The 20,166-nt window shown below is 34.5% G+C and overlaps 1 protein-coding gene across 3 annotated transcripts in view; it reads right to left on the reverse strand.

Annotated features, from left to right (window-relative positions):
* Positions 1–19,772, reverse strand: part of LOC140444094 (long-chain fatty acid transport protein 1-like) — a 42,643-nt gene extending 22,871 nt beyond the window's left edge. The window contains exons 1-2 of one of the 3 annotated variants that reach the window (XM_072535743.1): positions 19,499–19,772; positions 1,817–1,920 (exon numbers count right to left, since the gene is read on the reverse strand). In XM_072535743.1, the coding sequence (XP_072391844.1) occupies positions 1,817–1,920; positions 19,499–19,522 (128 nt within the window). In that variant the 5' untranslated portion in view covers positions 19,523–19,772. Of the gene's footprint in view, positions 1–1,816; positions 1,921–1,980; positions 2,042–9,557; positions 9,696–19,498 lie in introns of those variants that run through there. The other 2 variants (XM_072535742.1, XM_072535744.1) reach the window with 2 other exon arrangements.
* Positions 19,773–20,166: the final 394 nt, after the last annotated feature.

Here is a 20,166-nt window from a genome sequence, read left to right on the forward strand (position 1 = left end):
ATAAGTATTTTTGTTAACATTACCAACCGTAAGATTTGGTATTCGTAGGTCTCTTTTCTGTTTACTAAGTCGTAGGCTGCCTTATAGTCGATAAATATGTGGTAAGTATATTTACCACCATCATCATTATTCTGGCTTTACAACCCTGCGTGGGTCCTAGCCTCTGCAAGAATTTCTCTCCAGTCGTCCCTATCCATCACCTTCCTCCGCCAAGCACGTATTCCCATATTTCTCATGTCTTCATCGATGTTATATTATCAAGGAACCTTGTTCTGGGTCTTCCTCTTCTTATTTGACCAGTGGGTCTATCAAGGAGCGTTTTTATAGCTGGGTCATTTTGTTCCATCCGCATTACGTGCCCTATCCACCTCAGACTTCTTATCTTAATATGTTTTACAAAAGCAGGTTCCTGGTATATTCTATAAAGTTGTACCATCTTATCCACACTCCATTGTCATTCACTGCTCCATAGATTCGCCTTAGTACTTTTCTTTCGAAACATCCTAACATGTGTTCATTGCTTTTTGTTAGAGTCCAGGTCTCTAAACCATATGTTAGAACTGGGCGTATTATTGTTTTGTAGAGTTTTAGGTTAAAAATAAGCCCTAAATATCATCTGTTGGCCGTGCAAATTCTGCGGTTTATCTCTGCGGTAGTATTATTTTCAGTGTTAAAGATCGCTCCCGGGTATACCAATTCGTTCACTGCTTCGATGACGTCGTTTTCTATAACAAGTAGTTGTAAGATTTGTGGTTGCGTGCTTATTTGCATATACTTCGTTTTGTTAGTATTTACTATTAAACCCATTTTTGTAGATGATTCTTTTAATGCTACATACGCCTCTCGTACAGAGTTTTTCGTTCTCTCAATAATATTGATATCATCAGCATAGGCCAGGATTTGCACTGATTTATTATATATTGAACAAGTTGTTGTGATTTGTGACATACGTATTATTTTTTCCAGAGCCAGATTAAACAGTATACAGAAGAGAGAGTCTCCCTGGCGCAGTCCGTTAATTATTTTAAAAGGTTCAGACAGTTTCCCCTGAATTTGTACTCTACATTCAACTTTTTCAAGAGTTAGTTTTGTTAAATTTACCAAATGATTTGGTATTCCTAGCTCTTTTATGGCTTTAAACATTTTTCTTCTATTCACAGAGTCGTAGGCTGTTTTGTAGCCTAAATATGTGATGAGTATCAATGCCATATTTCAGTGTTTTTTCCAAAATTTGTTTCAGGGTTGCAATCTGATGAATTGTCGATTTACCACCTCTGAAACCAGCCTGGTACTTTTTACTATCTGTTCTGCATACGATGCCATACAGTGACATAGTACTGTGGAAAATATTTTATGCGCTGCATTTAGAAGCCTAATTCCTCTGTGGTTAGAGCATTCAAAGATATCTTCTTTTTTGTGTATGGTGCAAAGTGTTCCAATATTCCAATCCAGGTGGGAGGTTATCTATTCCGGGTGATTCATTTCTGGCTAGTTTTTTAACTGCATCTTTAACTTCAAGAATAGTTGGTGGTTCCTACATGTATATATGCCATACTCCAATATTTTTTATAAAATTTATCTAGGGTAAAATATGTCGAATTGTCGATATACCGTCTGTGAATCCAGCCTTGCATGTTTCAAATATTTTTTTCGTGTACAGCAGCATAGTATATGAAAGAATATTTGATAGGCTATTTATATATAGAATCCAAATTCCTCTGTTGTTCGAGCATTCGAAAATGTCATCCCCAGAAGGATAAAGTCAAAGCAAATTATCATACATATTTAAAAACAAAAAATGTAAATAATATCTTACAATGTTTCCCGCCTCCATGTCTTATATATAATATAGAACAACCGGTATCTTCTTCCTCTTGCAAAAATCCATATTAACGCTAACACGAACGACGCTACTCCAACCTGGAAGAAAACAAAAACGAACTAAGAAACACAGTTTTTTATAAAGCTAAATTATAATACCTCTTGTAAATCTTTCATGGTCACGTACTAAGTAAAAAAGTCAACAGTGTATCAAGAATACCTAATTAACAAATATTTTTTAATATCTATAATGTCTAGCGGAGTAAATAAGATAAGAACTTTTACATGATAATGTTTCGATAAAAAGAAACAAGACAAATAATTTTGAAGTGATAAAATAACAAATTATTATACCCATATTTTTTTTTAATTAATGAGAGTAGAGTTCTTGTTTAAATACTTTTTTATAAAATAAAATATTAGGAAATTTTAAGAAAACTGCATTTACTGGCACGAAAAAGTGGCGCGACTATATTTTATAATGCCCTAACTTCTTAATTAGTTTTTAATTTTTTTTTTTTTGATCAGATTAGACTAGCTTCATGGAATATCTAAATCCTTCTTCTCATTTCTTGAGCCCTTGTCAGGTTGTGGTGACACTCTAAATATTAAATATTATTGGCTTGCTGCCTCCATTGGCTGCGATCCTGTGCAATATTGACGGCTTCATGTAGGGATTTTCCGATCAGAGTCTTCATTTGGTTTGCCCATCGTGTTGGAGATCTTTCTCTTTGTCTTCCGCCTTCTACCGTTTCTTCTAATACCAATAGTTTCATGGTCACCGTTCTTCTAGTTTTATGGCCGAAGTACATTAGATATGATCGGTTTACTCTTTTTAATAGCCTGTCTTGTATATAAAGCTCTTCCAGAATTGACAGGTTGGTTCTATGTTCTGTCCAGGACACACGTAGAATTCTTTTATAGACCCACACTTCGAAGGCTTCGTTTTTATTCCTATCGATTTTTTTGAGAGTCCATGTTTTAGCTGTGTATGTAGCAATGGAAAAATAAGGTCATTGACAAACCTGAGCTTAGTATTCCTTGTTATTGTTCGGTCTTTTTATATTTTAATCAGTTTACCTGTTGTTGTTCGGGCCATTGCTAGTGTATGTTTGATTTCTGAGGGTTTTTTGTTATCAGGGAACCCAAGTATGCAAATCTGTCTACCACTTCAAAATTCGTCACTTGGTGTATATACGATAGATTATTATTTGCTCTATCTACAATCTTCATTTTTGTTTTTTTCGGTGTTAATCTGAAGTCCGAGTTCTTCGCTTATCTGGCTTAGCCGTTGAGAGATGGTTATCATTTCGACTTCATTTGCTGCTAGTATAAGTGTAGATAATATCTAAATACAAGACACCAAAAATGTCCATACGTTGAAGTAGAATCGACAATATATCTTCGCTTTGACACATACGTAGGTTGTCAAGAAATAATTGCGCATCCGCGCGGCACCTTATTCTCATCCGCCGCGATTTCGTACGCGCTAGTTACCTCTGTCTCTCGCATCGGTGTGAGCCACGTCTCGTTACTGTGTGGCCACGCGTTTTTGTGTTATAACATTTCAAAATGGAGGCGACTATTGAAAATCCCATCAAATGTGAAGTACGCATTCTGATTCAGTTTTTGAATGCCAAAATGTTTGCCTATCGATATTTATACGAAAATGAAGGCTGTCTATGGTGACAATGAACGAATCTTCAATAAAGAAATTGTGAATTATGTTCAACCAAGGAAGAACCAGGGTGCACGATAAAGAACGGAGTGATCAAAAAAGAAAAACCAAATGTGAATCACTAAAGGTTTAAATCACCTCTTCTTTATGACTACGGGTGAAACAATAAATTCAGAATCCTACAATGAGAAATTTTCTAGCATCCTCCCTTCAGCCTCCCTTCCGATTATCATTTGTACCCGAAACTGCAGGAATTCTTGAATGGAAGGGAGTTTGATGGCAGAGGACTACAACACCGGCATTGAAAAACTAATTCTACGATACAATTAATGCCTCAACAAACAAGGCAACTACATTGAAAAATAGCCTAAGGTACTGTGACTGTGTAAATAAAATTTTGTGTTGATATCTTTTGTTTTGTTATGCCAAAACGTGCTTTACTTTCTGAACGACCAACGTACATCTTAATTACAAGAATAAATAATATGGGATTAGAAAATAATCCAGCCAAACTTGGGATTGCCATACTGATATATCAAAGATACCAAAATCAAATGGTAGAGTATCAAATATATTGAAAGGTATCGTTTCAATAAAAGATAAGAATGGCAAAGAAAGATGTAACCATTATACAACCTTTACACCGATTTCAAAGACGCCTTCGTTGAAGTGGATAGACAAAAGATGCTAAAGTAATTGTCAATAATAGGTGTATCCAAAAAGTTAGTTAAACATATACAAATAGCCTGGGATGGTTTCAAGGCAGTGGTGCGAAAAAACGAATTTATTTAATATTGAAAATGGAGATTTTTTTAAAATAACAATGGAAGCTATTATTAGAAAATTAATATCACCGACTGTGTAAACACATGTCTACATAAATGTAATAAAAAAATGCTGAGCGAGAAAATTACATACATACCTAAAACGAGAGGCACCATTGGCCTATATATCAATGAAAGGAAACAAAATATATGGAGTGCATAAAATCTGAACGACACGAAAACTTAGAGCAGCCTCCAGCTTTTCCTACATTGGTTCAGTTATTTATTATTTATTTATTTAGCGTATGGACTTTCACAGTACGATAAATATACAAATACAATAATATATACATATATATTAAATATATTATTTAAACACTAAAGATAGAATGAATGACACTAAATATTAATGTCCAATTTACATAGCCATTCAATTGCTTCTGGGGAACATTCCGCAAAGTCCTGGAGGTTTCCACGGTAGGCACGATTCAAGCAGTCTGAAACACAATGGCTTATGGTCTGTCTAGATTGTCCGCAATCGCACTGTGGATTTTCTGCACGACCCCACCTGAACAGCGAATCAGCACATTTACCATATCCGGTACGTATACGATTAAGCCTTGCCCAAGTGGACCGGGGCAGATTTGATCCGATTGAAACCCTGAGTTGGGGTGGATATCTTAATATAGTCCGAGTCTACTGTTGGTATTTCTAGATCTCAGTCGCTGGTGCTCTTTTGAGATGTCTGGGATATCTTGATGTATTGGTAATTGTACGTTGGCTACAATTTTCTGGTACTCTCTGACTAATGCTGCTGTACGGCGTAGATCTGGTGGAGCAATATTGCTCAGAGTAGGCAGCCATCTCACTGGCGTTGGTTTTATTGTTCCAGTGATTATTCTCATGGTTTGGTTAAGTTGGACATCGATTTTGCTTGTATGTGCACTATTTAGCCATACTGGTGCACAATATTCTGCCACTGAAAAAACCAAAGCTAGAGCAGAGGTCCAAAGAGTATCTGCAGAAGCACTTCAAGTTGTTCCGGCAAGTTTTGATATTAAGTTATTTCTTGTTCTTAGTTTACCGGCTGTGTTAGTTTACCGGTTCAGTTATAAATGACAGGAACAACGACAGTCAAGAAATATAATCACTAGCTCTTAGAGGTAGTAAGAGACTGTATACAAACAAAGACAGTGAAAAGCATACTACTGAATTAATAGTCTTAAGAATCATGTACTGCGGATGGAACAGAACGACCCAGCTAGAAAAACGCTCCTTGATAGACCCATTGGTCAGATAAGAAGAAGAAGACCCAGAACAAGGTTCCTTGATAATATCGATGAAGACATGAGAAATATAGGAATACGTGCTTCACGAAGAAAGGCGATGAATAGGGACGACTGGAGAGAAATTCTTGAGGAGACTACGACCCACGCAGGGTTGGAAAGCCAGAATGATGATGATGATGAATCAATAAAACAGTTATTAGGCCAGTGGTCACATATGGATAGAAAAGTGGATTCTCTCAACCACTGATGAAAATCAACTAAGAATCTTTGAGAGGTAAATATTAAGAAAGATATTTGCCAACCGATTGTACCGATGGTACGTTGAGAATGAAAATGTACTTTATTTAGATATGAAGTAATTATCACAAATGAGATATCTTTGTATGATAAAACAATTGTAAAAAGTAATAATTTTAAGAATCTAGGCTCAGCATTACGGAGCAATCGATAAATCTATAGTGATGCAAGCAGTAGAGTGAAGCCGAAATGGAAGAAATGGAATAAAGCGAACTGTGTGTTGTGTGACAGAAGGATTCTAACACAATTGAAAGGAAGAGTCTACAAAGCTGCCGCATAACCAGCTATGGTGTACGGAACTGATCGTTGGACAGTTAAAAAGAATTAGGTACCACAAATACATGCGGAGAATATGGAAAAGCTTAGATGAATGAGTGGAATGAAAAAAATGATAATATTGTTACATTGTTCTGTTAGTTCAGAGATTAAAGGTCGATTAATACATATCAATTTATGTTATATTTACATACAACCGCGTTGTAACAATGTGCGTACCGCTCAGAATATAAATGAAAACGTTATTACATAATTTCTGTGTAAAAGGGAGTTAAAATATGGCGGCTTGGATAAAAGATCTCACCGTGTTGGCATTATTACTTAATGAAGAGAAAGAGCAAGAGCAGAAAAAGCGGAAACAAAGAATATGGAGTGTGCATACTGTGGAAAAAAAGACAAACCAAAGGAGAAGGTAAAATATACAGAGAGTTATTAGACGATGTAACAAAATTTCACGATTATTTTTGAATGCCGCTGTACTCATTTTGTCTGTTTCTTTTTGCTTCAATACATAAAAAACCATAACATATTAACCGCGTAACATATATTGCTTGTTTGTTTACTACTTTTATTTAACTCCAGAAACTAACTTAATTGATATTGCTTACAAAACAATTCGCCGATACTAATAATCTAATGCTCCCTCGGCGGGATTATATACACAGAAATTAATTTCTGGAATTGCTTACCAGCGCTAAGAATCTCCGCATCGATAGAAAAGATGCGTTAGAGAATTCAAGATGCCCCCCTGTCGCGATAACAAAATGACCTTCCATAATTCCGGACTTCCCTAAAGCACAGGGCCGTAATCAGGCGTATGAGACACAACAAAATGAATATATAAGGAAAAGTCAAAGTGGTATACCAATTAATTAATTAAAAAAAGAGATGAAATGTTAAGAGGTTTAGGACATGTCGAACAATGAGGTGCTTATCATCCAATAAGATGAATTTCTAAGTCACGAGTTTCTGGAAGGAGTGTCTGAGAATGATATTGGTATTAAAAGAGGTTAGTCTTTGTATGTGGGTATATTTTATTTTATAAAAACCCTTAAAAGGGCAACATTACAAGCACGAACGTTTTCGGAACAACTGTTCCATCATCAGGTTAAAATGCAGGTTAACATGCCTGAGCCACCAAAATATTTGGGTAAAAACCCTTTAAAATGAAAAATGTTACCAAAGAATGTACATGATGTTTATAATATTATATGATGTTTAATATTTTAATTAGATTTTACTTCAGGTAACATACACCCATGCTTAAGTGAGTTCCAGTGTCCGGAGAGTAAACCTCTTCAAACGGACTACGGTTGGCAACTCTTGCCTGCTGGCGTTTGAAGAGGTTTACTCTCCGGACACTGGAACTCACTTAAGCATGGGTGTATGTTACCTGAAGTAAAATCTAATTAAAATATTAAACATCATATAATATTATAAACATCATGTACATTCTTTGGTAACATTTTTCATTTTAAAGGGTTTTTACCCAAATATTTTGGTGGCTCAGGCATGTTAACCTGCATTTTAACCTGATGATGGAACAGTTGTTCCGAAAACGTTCGTGTTTGTAATGTTGCCCTTTTAAGGGTTTTTATAAAATAAAATATACCCACATACAAAGACTAACCTCTTTTGTTATACGTGGTATACAGCCAGCTACAGGAATTATTTTCCTTGTGGATTTTGATATTGGTATTGGTATGGGCCAAATAGAAAATTTAGGATAGCCGACTCCACACAGGGATAACATCAAAGTGAATGAGGATTGAAACATGGTACGATAGTTTGAGTTTATTCTTAAAAGTGATGTTGATTCTGTTTACATGACTTTATATATTGTCCAAATGGCGTAATAATAAACCAATACATTATCGCTAAATACTTTAATTCACTTTTAAATACAACGAAGAAAAAATTTTACTGCAAAATAATTGATTTAAGTGCAGAAAAACGTAGTTTATAAAATTTTAAAGAGCAAGGACAGTTTTAAATTAATTAAAACATACTGGATAAGCAGTTTATAATGGTGAATTGTCGTAATTTCAAGCAAAATAAAAATATACCACATTATTATCACAATATTGTTAATCTGAGCACTATATAATGCGTTATAAGGTGAAAACTCATGACTGGCCCATTCGTCAGCTCACATTTATATGATGATAAAATTAATGTTGTAAAATTAAAAAAGTAATGTTCACATAGGACACAATATAAGATAAAAAGAAGACCGATGGAACAAAATTCTTATAAGCTGGAGACCGTGGGAATATAAACGAAGCAGAGGAAGGCCCCAAATGAGATGGGCAGATGATATCAAGAAGCACGTGGGCTCTAGGTGGATGACTATAGCGACAGACAGAGATGAATGGAAAACGATTGGGGAGGCCTATGTCCAAAGATGGACCGAAGAAGGCTAATTAGATAGATAGAATGTTCACATATCAACCGAAGAAAAGGAAAAAGAACTAAATAACCAATTGGATGAAATAAATAATAAAAGCTCAAAAACAAAAATATTTTAATAAATCGATCAATATATCCAGTACAGGACAAACTTTTGCCAGTAATAATAACGTAAGCATTATTAAAAACAACTTAAGATGATGAATATTGAAAGAAATTGAACAATATTCAGTATTGGAAACACTTTTCCCAGTGAAAATGATGTAAAAATCAAAAGATGTAAGAAATCAAAATGTATGATGATCTCTAAGAAGGAATTGAAAATTGAAAAAATCAGTGTGAATGGTCAACCAACAGACAGAGTCAAAACATACACCTACCTTGGTACGAACGTCCATTTACCATTGGTAAAACCATATACTGATGTCACTGCTACAATTTTAGTGTTAGCTTTAATTACAAAAGAAGGCACTGAGGATCATCTGATCTAGATCGAAAACGTCACGTTATGCTCCTGTATAAATTTTGACGACACTTTTTAAAAAAGTTTTAATTATATGTTTTATACCGAAATACAAATGTGAAGTGTTTTACTTCTGTATAAGTTTTTTAAACGATGGTATACAGCCAACTACTGGGATTTTCACATTAATTTTTATTTTTAAAATAATAAATGCTCAAGATAAAGAACATTGGAAGAAATCGATCAATATATCCAGTACTGGACAAACTTTTTCCAGTGATAATAAAGTAAGAATTATTAAAAACAACTTAAGATGATGAATGGTGAAAGTTATTGAACAATATCCAGTATTCGACACTTAGTGATAATGAGGAAAAAGTTGTTAAAAACAGACTAAGACTAAGTATATAGGTAGAAACTGAACAATATGTTCAGGATAGGACCCACTTTTCCCAGTGATGATAAAGAAAACATTGTTAAAAACAGCCAAGATGAAGAACATAGGAATAAATAAAACACCGATACTTACCGATACGCTATTTTAAAACTAAACGACATACCTCTTTTAAAAACGAACTATTATCAGAAAGATTAACCATTTTTTGTGAGTTGAATGTTCAACGTTCAAATCACGACTAAATTGGTCAATAATTTTAATGTTTTAAATAGTAGTAAACAAGTAATTAATCGTGAGAATGCATTCACGTATTATGTGGTTATAAAATAAAATAAAACTACAAAAATATGGAACAATTTTTTGTATTACTGAAATAGGTAATTAGATTTGATTTGGCACTAATTAGATTATTATGTTATTTTTGTCAATACATCTATATTATCTAATTAGACTAATTATCTGTAATAAACTCTATAACTTAAATATAAGATCATTTATTATCATATGTCTAACAGTATTGAGACTGACAGTTTTCTCATCATTATATTCTTCTTTTGTCTACTTTACTGTTACTTTTTTAGGAGAAGTCACACTACGCCCTATAAGACTTATTGTGTCCTCCTTTTACTGTCTTTCTAATAGTTTCTCAGTATGAATTCAGGGGAACTGTCTGAACCTTTTAAAACAAATAACGGGCTACGCCAGGGAGACCCTCTCTCCCTGGCAATTAGTGCAAATTCTGGCCTATGCTGATGATATCAATATTGTTGAGAGAACGGAAAACGCTGTACGAGAGGCGATGTAGCATTAAAAGAATCAGCTACAAAAATGGATTTAATAATAAAAACCAACAAAACGAAGTATATGAAAATAAGCACGCAACCACAAATCCTACGACCACTTGTTATAGAAAACGACGTCATCGAAGCAGTGAACAAATTTGTATACCTGGAAGTGCTCCTCAACACTGAAAATAATACTACCGCAGAGATAAACCGCGGAATTTGCACGGCCAACAGATGCTATTTTGGCCTCAATCTCCTTCTTAAATCCACAATTATATCAAGAAATACAAAAATAAATCTTTACAAAACAATAATAGGCCCAGTCATAACATATGTTTTAAAGATCTGGACTCTAACAAAAAATAATAAAAACATGTTAGGATATTTCGAAAGAAAAGAACTAAGGCGAATCTATGGAGCAGTGAATGACAATGGAGTATGGAGAAGACGATACAACTTCGAACTTTATAGAATATACCAGAAAACTGATATCGTAAAACCCTTAAGATAGGACGTCTGAGGAGGATATGGCATGTAATGCGGATGAAACAAAATGACCCAGCTAGAAAACGCTCCTTGATAGAACCATTGGTCATAGAAGAAGAGGAACACTCAAGGCAAGGTTCTTTTGATATCATATATGAAGATATGAGAAATATGGGGATGAATAGGGACGACAGGAGAGAAATTCTTGAGGAGGCTAGGCTAGTACCCAAGCAAGGTTGTAAAGCCAGAATGATGATGAATAGTTTCTCAGTGATGAGAGTAGCTCATTCAGTTTTATTTCTCCCAGGAAGTTTGGTATATCTAGAAACTGTATACTTTGAGGTATGGAATCATACATGCCCGTTAACCCTAGCCCCAAAGCACAGAGTCACCTTCTCTATCGCTCATGTGGGTAATTCTAATTTGGCGATCCACTCCTGGTGGTGGTAAAAGAAACTGCTAGTGATTAGCACTGCTGTCACAGAAGTGAAAATCCTTGAAACCATGCAAATAACAAAGTCTCATGCAGTAAGACTGAACAATACCAGAGTCAAAGAGTTGCGCAAGGTACGATTTCTATAACGATTTCCTCAGTTCTAATAAGAGTACTACATCGTATCATAGGAAAAATGATTGCCACGCTGGATTATCATCAGAACCAGAAGGGATTTAGACATAAAGATAGCGCCTTGTTAAATAACCTCTGAATACAACAACTGAGAATAGAGAATGGGTTGTAAAGGTAGAGCCTAGAATAAGATGCAGTGACGGAATTGAAAAATTCTTGAACTTGTTATGCAACAGGGTAATCGACTACTTGTCGCGGATGTTACCGTTAGTTGGGAGGGTCCGTATCCTTCAAGTATGGCCATCAGAAGCAAGACGCCTGTATATACAGAAGTACGTTTTCTTTAGATCACGCAAACTTGGTATCCAAAGAAGATTATTTACATAGCACCTCTATTATCAGAACTAGTAGAACTTGGTGCCATGAGAATTTTAAAATCCAAACAATTCTCAATCTATCACGATTGTTACGATCTATCACATGTCCAGAGTGGGCGGTTGCAACAGTGTCGCAATGCAAGGGAAAGCAAAGGGAAAAACGAGTGTCAGTCACGGGTAGGAGTTAAGTCACTAGAGGTTGCGAAGAATTCTTCGGTTTAATATAGCAAAATTAAAAAGGAGAATTTCTAGATAGAATTTTCACACACTGTATGCAGCAGGACGACTGGATAATACCATTAAATAAATAAATAAAAAAGATGATACAGTAGGCAGTACAGTAGACTTGCGCGAAGCTTCATACTATGTTTTCTGTATGTTTAACATGTAAATAATATTTTTAAAATAATTAACTTGATTAAGTAACTTGATTATTTATATTTTAAACAAATTATTTCATATCAGAATATGTCAATAACTTTTTATGTTTTATCCTAACGCCTGTTGACATATTAAGAAAGTATAAGTTGTTTACTTCTGACAGATGGGTGATAAGTATGATGACGAAGAGGAATCGGGAGAAGATCATGTAGAAGAAAACTTGCGATTGAAGCTATACGAAACCAGGAATTAGATGATGAGACAAATTTTGCCATTGGTTCATATTTTTTGGGCAAAGATAATAAAACAACAACAACATCAACATCGATCAAATCAAAGAAAACGAATGGCAAGAATACTATAAAAAATTGCTAACCGAAGACCGCCCCTAATTCAAACAATCAGAAATAGACGGAATAGAAATCTACACACATGACGAAATCGAATTAAGATGCCCCTGAAGATGATCTAGGGATCGAAAGTACTTGGGCAAGATTTAATTAAACTGTGCTCGATATATGCCTTTTATCTGATCAAAATCGAATTAAGCCTAACTGAGGTAAAAAGAACGATCAAAACTCTAAAGAACAAAAAAGCAGAAGGTCCCGGCGGAATACCAAATGAATTGATAAAAAACGGATCGGAAAAGTTATTCCGTATGATACATAAAATGTTTGAGAGAGCACTGAATGGAGAAGACTTACTATCGGGGAATCAGCATTATATCGTCTATAGGTAGACTGTATGGAAAGACCATAAAGGAAAAATTAGAAATATATATACAAGATAAAATCGGAGAAGACCAGGCAGGTTTCACAGCGGGGAAAGCATGCTTAGATCACATTTACACGGTCGAACAACTAATAGAAAAAAGAATGGCCAAAAATAGATCCGTCCATCTGGCTTTTGTTGATCTTAAGAAGGCATATGACTCAATACCTAGAACCAAGCTATGGGAAGCAATGGAAGACATCGAAGTTCCACGAAGATTAATAAACGCGGTAAAAGCACTCTACAAGAATAACGAAGTAGCTATCAAAACGGGCAATAGAATATGCAGTCCATTTAAGATGACAAAGGGACTACTACAGGGTTGCTCCACATCCCCCACCCTGTTCAAAATATTCCTGGAAAAAAACCTGAAACCATGGAAAAGAAAGTGCGAAGGAATGGGTATACCAGTAAGGAACGAATATCTATATACGCTAAGTTTTGCCGACGACCAAATAGTGATCGCACAAGACGAGGATGATCTCAGTTTTATGATGAGAAAACTGGAGCAAGAATATACAAAGAATGGGATGGAAATAAACCTAAAGAAAACTGAATACCTAACAACGGAGAATACAGAAATAAAACAGCTGGAAATAGACGAAGGTAAACAAATCAAAGGAACAGAACAAAGACAGTATAAGTATTTAGGTTTCATAATATCAAACAAAGGGACAACCGAGGAAGATATAAAAAATAGACTAGGACAAACAAGAGACTGAATACGAAAATTGAACCCGGTACTATGGGATAAGACCATCAGCATGAAAACAAAGAAAAAAATATATAATACCATGACAAGAAGTATCCTCACTTATGGGTGTGAAAATTGGACAATAAATAAAATAAAAAACAAAATAAGAGCAACAGAGATGGAATTCCTAAGGAGAAGCTGCAGAGCAACAAGAAGAGATAGAATAAATAACATGGAGATTAAGAGGAGAATGGGAATGAACTCCGACATAATAGACTACATCGAACAAAAGAGGTTAACCTGGTACGGACATGTCAAAAGAGCAGACCAAAATCGGTGGATAAATAGAATATCAGAGTGGAGCCCGATAGGAAGAAGAAAGAGAGGCAGACCCCGAAGATCTTTCAGAGATGAGGTGGACGAAGCAATGAGTAGAAGAAACCTACAGGAAGGGGACTGGCTAAACAGGAAAAATTGGAGAAAACGGTTGAGTGAAGGAATACAGTGAAAACTGTGGAAATCCTTGTATATATATAATAAAACAAAATGGGCTAAGTATATTGCCCCTAAGAACGTCAGAACTCGAAGTGAAAATATTGTTTTTCTGCACTCGAAGTGAAAACCGATATTTTAGATATATGAAACAATCTATTTGATACTGATATGTAGCAAATAATTGTTGATGGGACCAATACAAAAATAGAAGAGGAAAAGCAGAAGTTCAGTCGCGATGCGAAACCCAAGAGATTTCAGCAGACGATAAAATGAACCTTATAATAATTTTTTCCTTCTTTTATAAATTTTAATTACAGGCAAATAAGAATATTCCCGCTACGGTTAGAGAAAGTGATTGACAGAAGGTAGGGAGAGATTAAAATGAAGTTTAGTACATATGTCATAGGACGTATGCCTATGATGGAATTAGCTCTTCTCTCAACATAGAACAGAATATTTACTAGCGAACAGAAAGAAAGAGGGCGAATATTTATTCTACCGGAAAGAAAGAGAGAGGAAAGAAAGAGGGAGGGCGAATATTTATTCTACGGGACAGAAAGAGAAAAGAGGGCGTAAACTACCTTTTGAAGAAAAAATAGTAAAAAAGAAACTGAAGGTAAAGGAACTAATAAATTAATAAATATATTAAAATAAAATACACTCAGGTGCAAAAAAATCGATCCATGGGTATTATTTGCTGAAAAAAGAAAAAGTTTGAAGATATTAGTTTTAAATCAGGTATATATGTAAAAGTATATGTTAGATTAAAATAATTTTTACAGATTATCCAAAAAAATCATTTATTTATAGAGACATACGCCAAAACTCAAAAATACAAGAATATTCAAAACTTTTTGAAATTAAGAAAAACATTGATAATAAATCCAGTGTTTCCCCTTCGGGCCCTTATAACAGCCAGTACACGTCTAGGCATTGAGGTAATTAACCTCTGGATATCAAATTGATCCAATTAGTCCCATATTTCTTGAACAGCCGCTGTAAGTTCAGCCAAATTGTTTGGACGGGGTACTCGTGCTCGAAGACGTCTTCCTATCATATCCCATAGATGTTCTATGGGATTGAGATCGGGACTGCAAGCTGGCCAGTTCATACGGACAATTCCCACCTCCTCTATATATTGGTTGACGATTCTAGCACGGTGAGGAGGCGCGTTGTCGTCCATAAAAATAAAATTAGGTCCAATGAATGGAGCAAAAGGTACCACATGCTGATCTAAAATACTTGTTATGTATCTTGCAGCAGTCATAGAACCTCTATCTACAATAACTAAATCAGTATGGGCTTCTGAACTGATACCAGCCCAAACCATAACTGAGCCCCCCGATAACTTATGCTTTCCGCAATATTACATTGAAAATATCGCTCTCCGTGTCTTCTCCAAACCCTTTCTCGGCCGTCTGGCGACCTTAGACAAAATCTGGACTCATCTGAGAACAATACATTGCTCCAATCTGCATCACTCCAGTTTGCATGTTCTCTTGCAAAAGCAAGGTGATCTCTGCGATGTTCTATGGATAGTATTGGAGAAAGGGCTGGCCTTCTGGATAATAAATTTCCTTCTACAAGTCGTCAACGAACTGTCCATCTGCTTACATCCATATTTCTCACTTCCCTCAGACGGTTTACCAGTTCAACTGAAGTTAGATGACGATTTCTCAAACATGATGAGACCAGAAATCGATCATCTCTTTCGGATGTTACCCTTCTACGACCTGATCCTGGTCTTCTTGTGAAGTTACCGGTGTCGCTAAAACGCCGAACTGCTCTTTGAACCGAAGATCGACTAACACCCAACATTTCAGCTGCATAATATTGGCTACGACCATCTTGAACTAAAGTCACCGCCCTTGCAGCATCTGTCGGGGTAAGAGACATTTAGGAAGGATAATTAAATAAAAATATAACACGTTTTGAAAATAAAATCACTACACTAGTATGGTTGTTGAATTAAAAACAACATTCAATAAATATCTACTTGCTTCAGACCCTTTTTGACAAAAACCTGAAATACCAATTTGTTTTAAGAAATATAAAAAGCAATGTTAAAAATATTATTTTATTTAAAAAATTTTCCAATAAAATCCTTTATAAAAAGGTATATAAAAAACCCAGTCGGGCTATGTTAAAAAGACAAAACGTTTTCGGAATAAGTATTCCATCATCAGTGTCAATATATTACATGAATGTAGCCACTAAATATGAGGGTAAAAACCCTTTAAAAATTAATATATGAAGTTTAGTTTACATTATGTCGTGTTTACAAATAGTATGGTAAAGTTACCGTTGGATTGGTAACATGGCGACATATGACTCTACAATAAGTTGCAAGTCCTGAGACGGTATGTCTACGAGGACTTCAGTTCAGTTGCTTTAATAAAGTCCTCGTAGACATACCGTCTCAGGACTTGCAACTTAATGTAGAGTCATATGTCGCCATGTTACCAATCCAACGGTAACTTTACCATCCTATTTGTAAACACGACATAATGTAAACTAAACTTCATATATTAATTTTTAAAGGGTTTTTACCCTCATATTTAGTGGCTACATTCATGTAATATATTGACACTGATGATGGAATACTTATTCCGAAAACGTTTTGTCTTTTTAACATAGCCCGACTGGGTTTTTTATATACCTTTTTATAAAGGGTTTTATTGGAAAATTTTTTATTATATGGTATACAGCCAACTACAGGAACTTAGTTTCCTTGTGGATATTATTTTATTTCTCGTATACGAGGGTACACCTAAATTTACATACGTAATTTAATGTCTCTAAAATTATACAACTTCAAATAAATAAGAAATAAGGAATGGATCGATTTTTTTGCACCTGAGTGTAATATGTAAAATATGTCAATGTTAAAAAAAAAACTACAAACAATAGATTGTTTTATGGAGATTTAAACAAAATGCATTCAGAGGACTATTTTTATGACTGGTGTAGTAGATCGTGTGCAGCTAATTAAACTGCGTCTACTGAAAGGTTAAACGTTGATATATTGGGAATGAGTGAGACGGAATGACCAGGAAACTGAGTTTGTCAACAAGAAAACACAACATTTTACTATTCGGGATGTACAAACTACAGCACTGATATGGTGTCGGATTCTTAATAATAAACAAAATGAAATATCAATAATGAACGTGATAACATGCTCAGAATCTATAATCACAATGCAACTTGCAGGTAAACATTTAATAACATATAGTCCTTTTCCATCATATTGATAGCACATTATGTATGCAAATCCTCAACAGGTCAAAAAACCATATTCGTCACCCTATACTTGTTTTGAAATAAATAAAAAAAAATTAATATTTTAAGATGCCGCCAACAATTCATTATCTTTTAAAAAATCTTCTGTAAAATAAGTGTCCACTAATCTCACTATACCTTTTTTGTGCGTAAAAAAACGTCGGTATATATGCCACACGATTATTGTTAATTATACACGGGTGATTAACGAGAGAATTCAATGTTTCACGAAATAAATGAATGTAAACAGTAATTTAAAGGTGATTATTGTTTTCTATACAAGTTATCGCCTGACACAAAAAGAATACCTTCTTTGAACGATTACCTGGAATTACTGATAAGGCTTCACTAATGATAGTTTAAGTAGTTTTTATGCCACATTACAGCTTATGCCAATAATATAAATTAGAAATTGTTTGCATGTTCCATTTAGTTTGTAGATGTACATTGTTCATGTCTTACCTACCTACGTTTTTGGTGTCGATATTTTGTTATTTGCATTTAAAAATGACGTCAACAACAGGTTTTATCCCGGTTAAGTGTAGTTTTAAAGGTGCCTTCAGTCTAAGAGAGAAAAATATAATATTAAATGTACACGATGCACTTGTACATCAACGCCCTTTAAGTAATGTTCGTGAAATCGTTAACATGTCTTCAAATATGACAGGGGTTGGAGAAGCAATAATTTATAGATTCCTAAAAGAAAGAAAAGGAGGAACTGTTTCATCTCCCAAAAAGAGTGGAGGGAGTAAACCCTTGGAAATTGAAGAAATACATAAAAACATGATACGACGCAGCGTCCACTCATTTTTTTTTAACAAAGAATTTCCAACATTGGACAAAATCCAAACATTAATTAGAGGAAACGAAGAGTTACCAATCATAAGCAACAAGAAATTATGGGGACTATTGAGAGAGATGGGATTTCGTTGGCAAAAGAATAGAAGAAAATCTGTTTTAATTGAAAAAGATTACATTGTATGTTAGAGACGAGATTATCTAAGAACTATTAAAAAGTACCGAGAAGAAGGGAAAACAATTTTTTATTTGGACGAGACTTGGCTAGATGAAGGTCATACTGTACCATATCTATGGGTTGATACAAATGTAAAAAGTTCCCGTCAGACATTCATCGAATGTGTATCTACTGGAATAAACAATATTCCCGTTGGAAAATGACGCAGACTCATAATAACCCATATTGGAAACGAATACGGTTTTGTCAATGGTGGATTATTAAGTTTTGCCTCAAAATCAACCAAAGATTACCACGAGGAAATGACTGCTGACGTTTTTGAAGAATATTTTGAGCAAATGTTGGATTTAATTCCAAAAAATTCTGTCATAGTCATGGATAATGCTAGTTACCATTCAAGACTAGCAGAAAAATTGCCAACAACGGCATGGAAAAAAGGAGAGATAATCGAATGGTTGGATAAACATATAAAGCAGCTTATAAAAAATATATAATTGATGAAATGGCATTAAACCGTGATGTAATTATTTTACGTTTACCCCCATACCACTGTGATCTGAATCCGATAGAAAATATATGGTCTCAAATAAAGTGTGAAGTCGGACGCAACAACAAAACTTTTAAATTAGAAGACTTACAACAATTATTAGAACATTCCTTATCAAAAGTTACTCCAGAAAATTGGAAAAATGCTGTTAGTCATGCTCACAAGAAAGAAAATAAAATGTGGAATTTGGATAATATGTCTGACGCAATGCTGAAATCGGTAATAATTAACATTGGAGTTGAAGATTCCTTAGATTCTGAAGAAAGCAGTGAATCTGAAATGGAATTTGATTAAAATAATATTCATTTTTTTACAAATCGGCCCCTGTTACGGCCACAAATTATTTTATATATAACCAATAAAATAAACATCTTACATTTCTTGCAAATTCATTAGTACCTGTTAATCTCCATCACTCCGACACTGGCAACTTTATTTAGGGATTAGTAACCCCCAAAACTATTGTATTCTATTCTGCTTCAACCTTTATACCTGTTGGTCCTACTCAATTTAAAATTGTTTTCCTATATACTTCTGTAAACTTGTTGACAAATATCTATTTTTCATTGAGTCACCCGTATCAACAGTTTAGGGATTTGCATACATAATGTGCTATCAATATGATGGAAATAGACTATAAGAAATTTGAAAAATAAGCCCTAGTTCGATAAAAGAAATGTTCTTTTAATTTTATAAAGAAATATTTATTTTTTATTATTTTTTAATTTCATTTAATACTTACGTGACGACTCGATACAACAATCATTATACCAACACTATCTCAGCTACGTTTTTTTTTCAATAAAAACAGATACACAGAAACACTGCATTCAATACTGTTCAACCTTGCTCACTATTAAACTAGGTATTTAACCGTTCAGCTTTCGCGATTTTCATGAACTGCCAAGCGATCTTTCCAATCAGGTTATTTTATAAATAAAAACAAAAATCTTAGTTGTAAGTTGCAATACACTTTTGTGGTGAATGTACGAAGATTAGTTGAATGAATAAATGCCGGCATACGCCGTAAACTTATCATTTTGTATGTTTATAGGATATGAACTTTCTCTATTAGGTCGGGAGATTAAGTGTCGATAATAAACATTACTGATACTTCTTATATAAAGGGTGTCCGAAAAGATTTAGTACTGAATGTTTTTTTTTCCGAAATTAACAATCTTAGAAAATCTATAATAATATTAGAGAATTTTTAATAAGAGTTATTAGAATCGTGGAAACGACCTTCACTATGGAAAACAGTAGGGTCTATATTTTATCAGTTTAAGCTACAGGCGTAAACAAAGCTAAAGGTGAAACAGAAGATTTTTATAATAGTCTGCAAGATGCAGTGGACAGGATACAGGGAAATGAAAAATTGTAATTCTTGGAGATTACAATGAAAGAGTAGGA

Source organism: Diabrotica undecimpunctata, chromosome 6 (assembly GCF_040954645.1).
Source record: "Diabrotica undecimpunctata isolate CICGRU chromosome 6, icDiaUnde3, whole genome shotgun sequence".
NCBI lineage: Eukaryota > Metazoa > Arthropoda > Insecta > Coleoptera > Chrysomelidae > Diabrotica > Diabrotica undecimpunctata.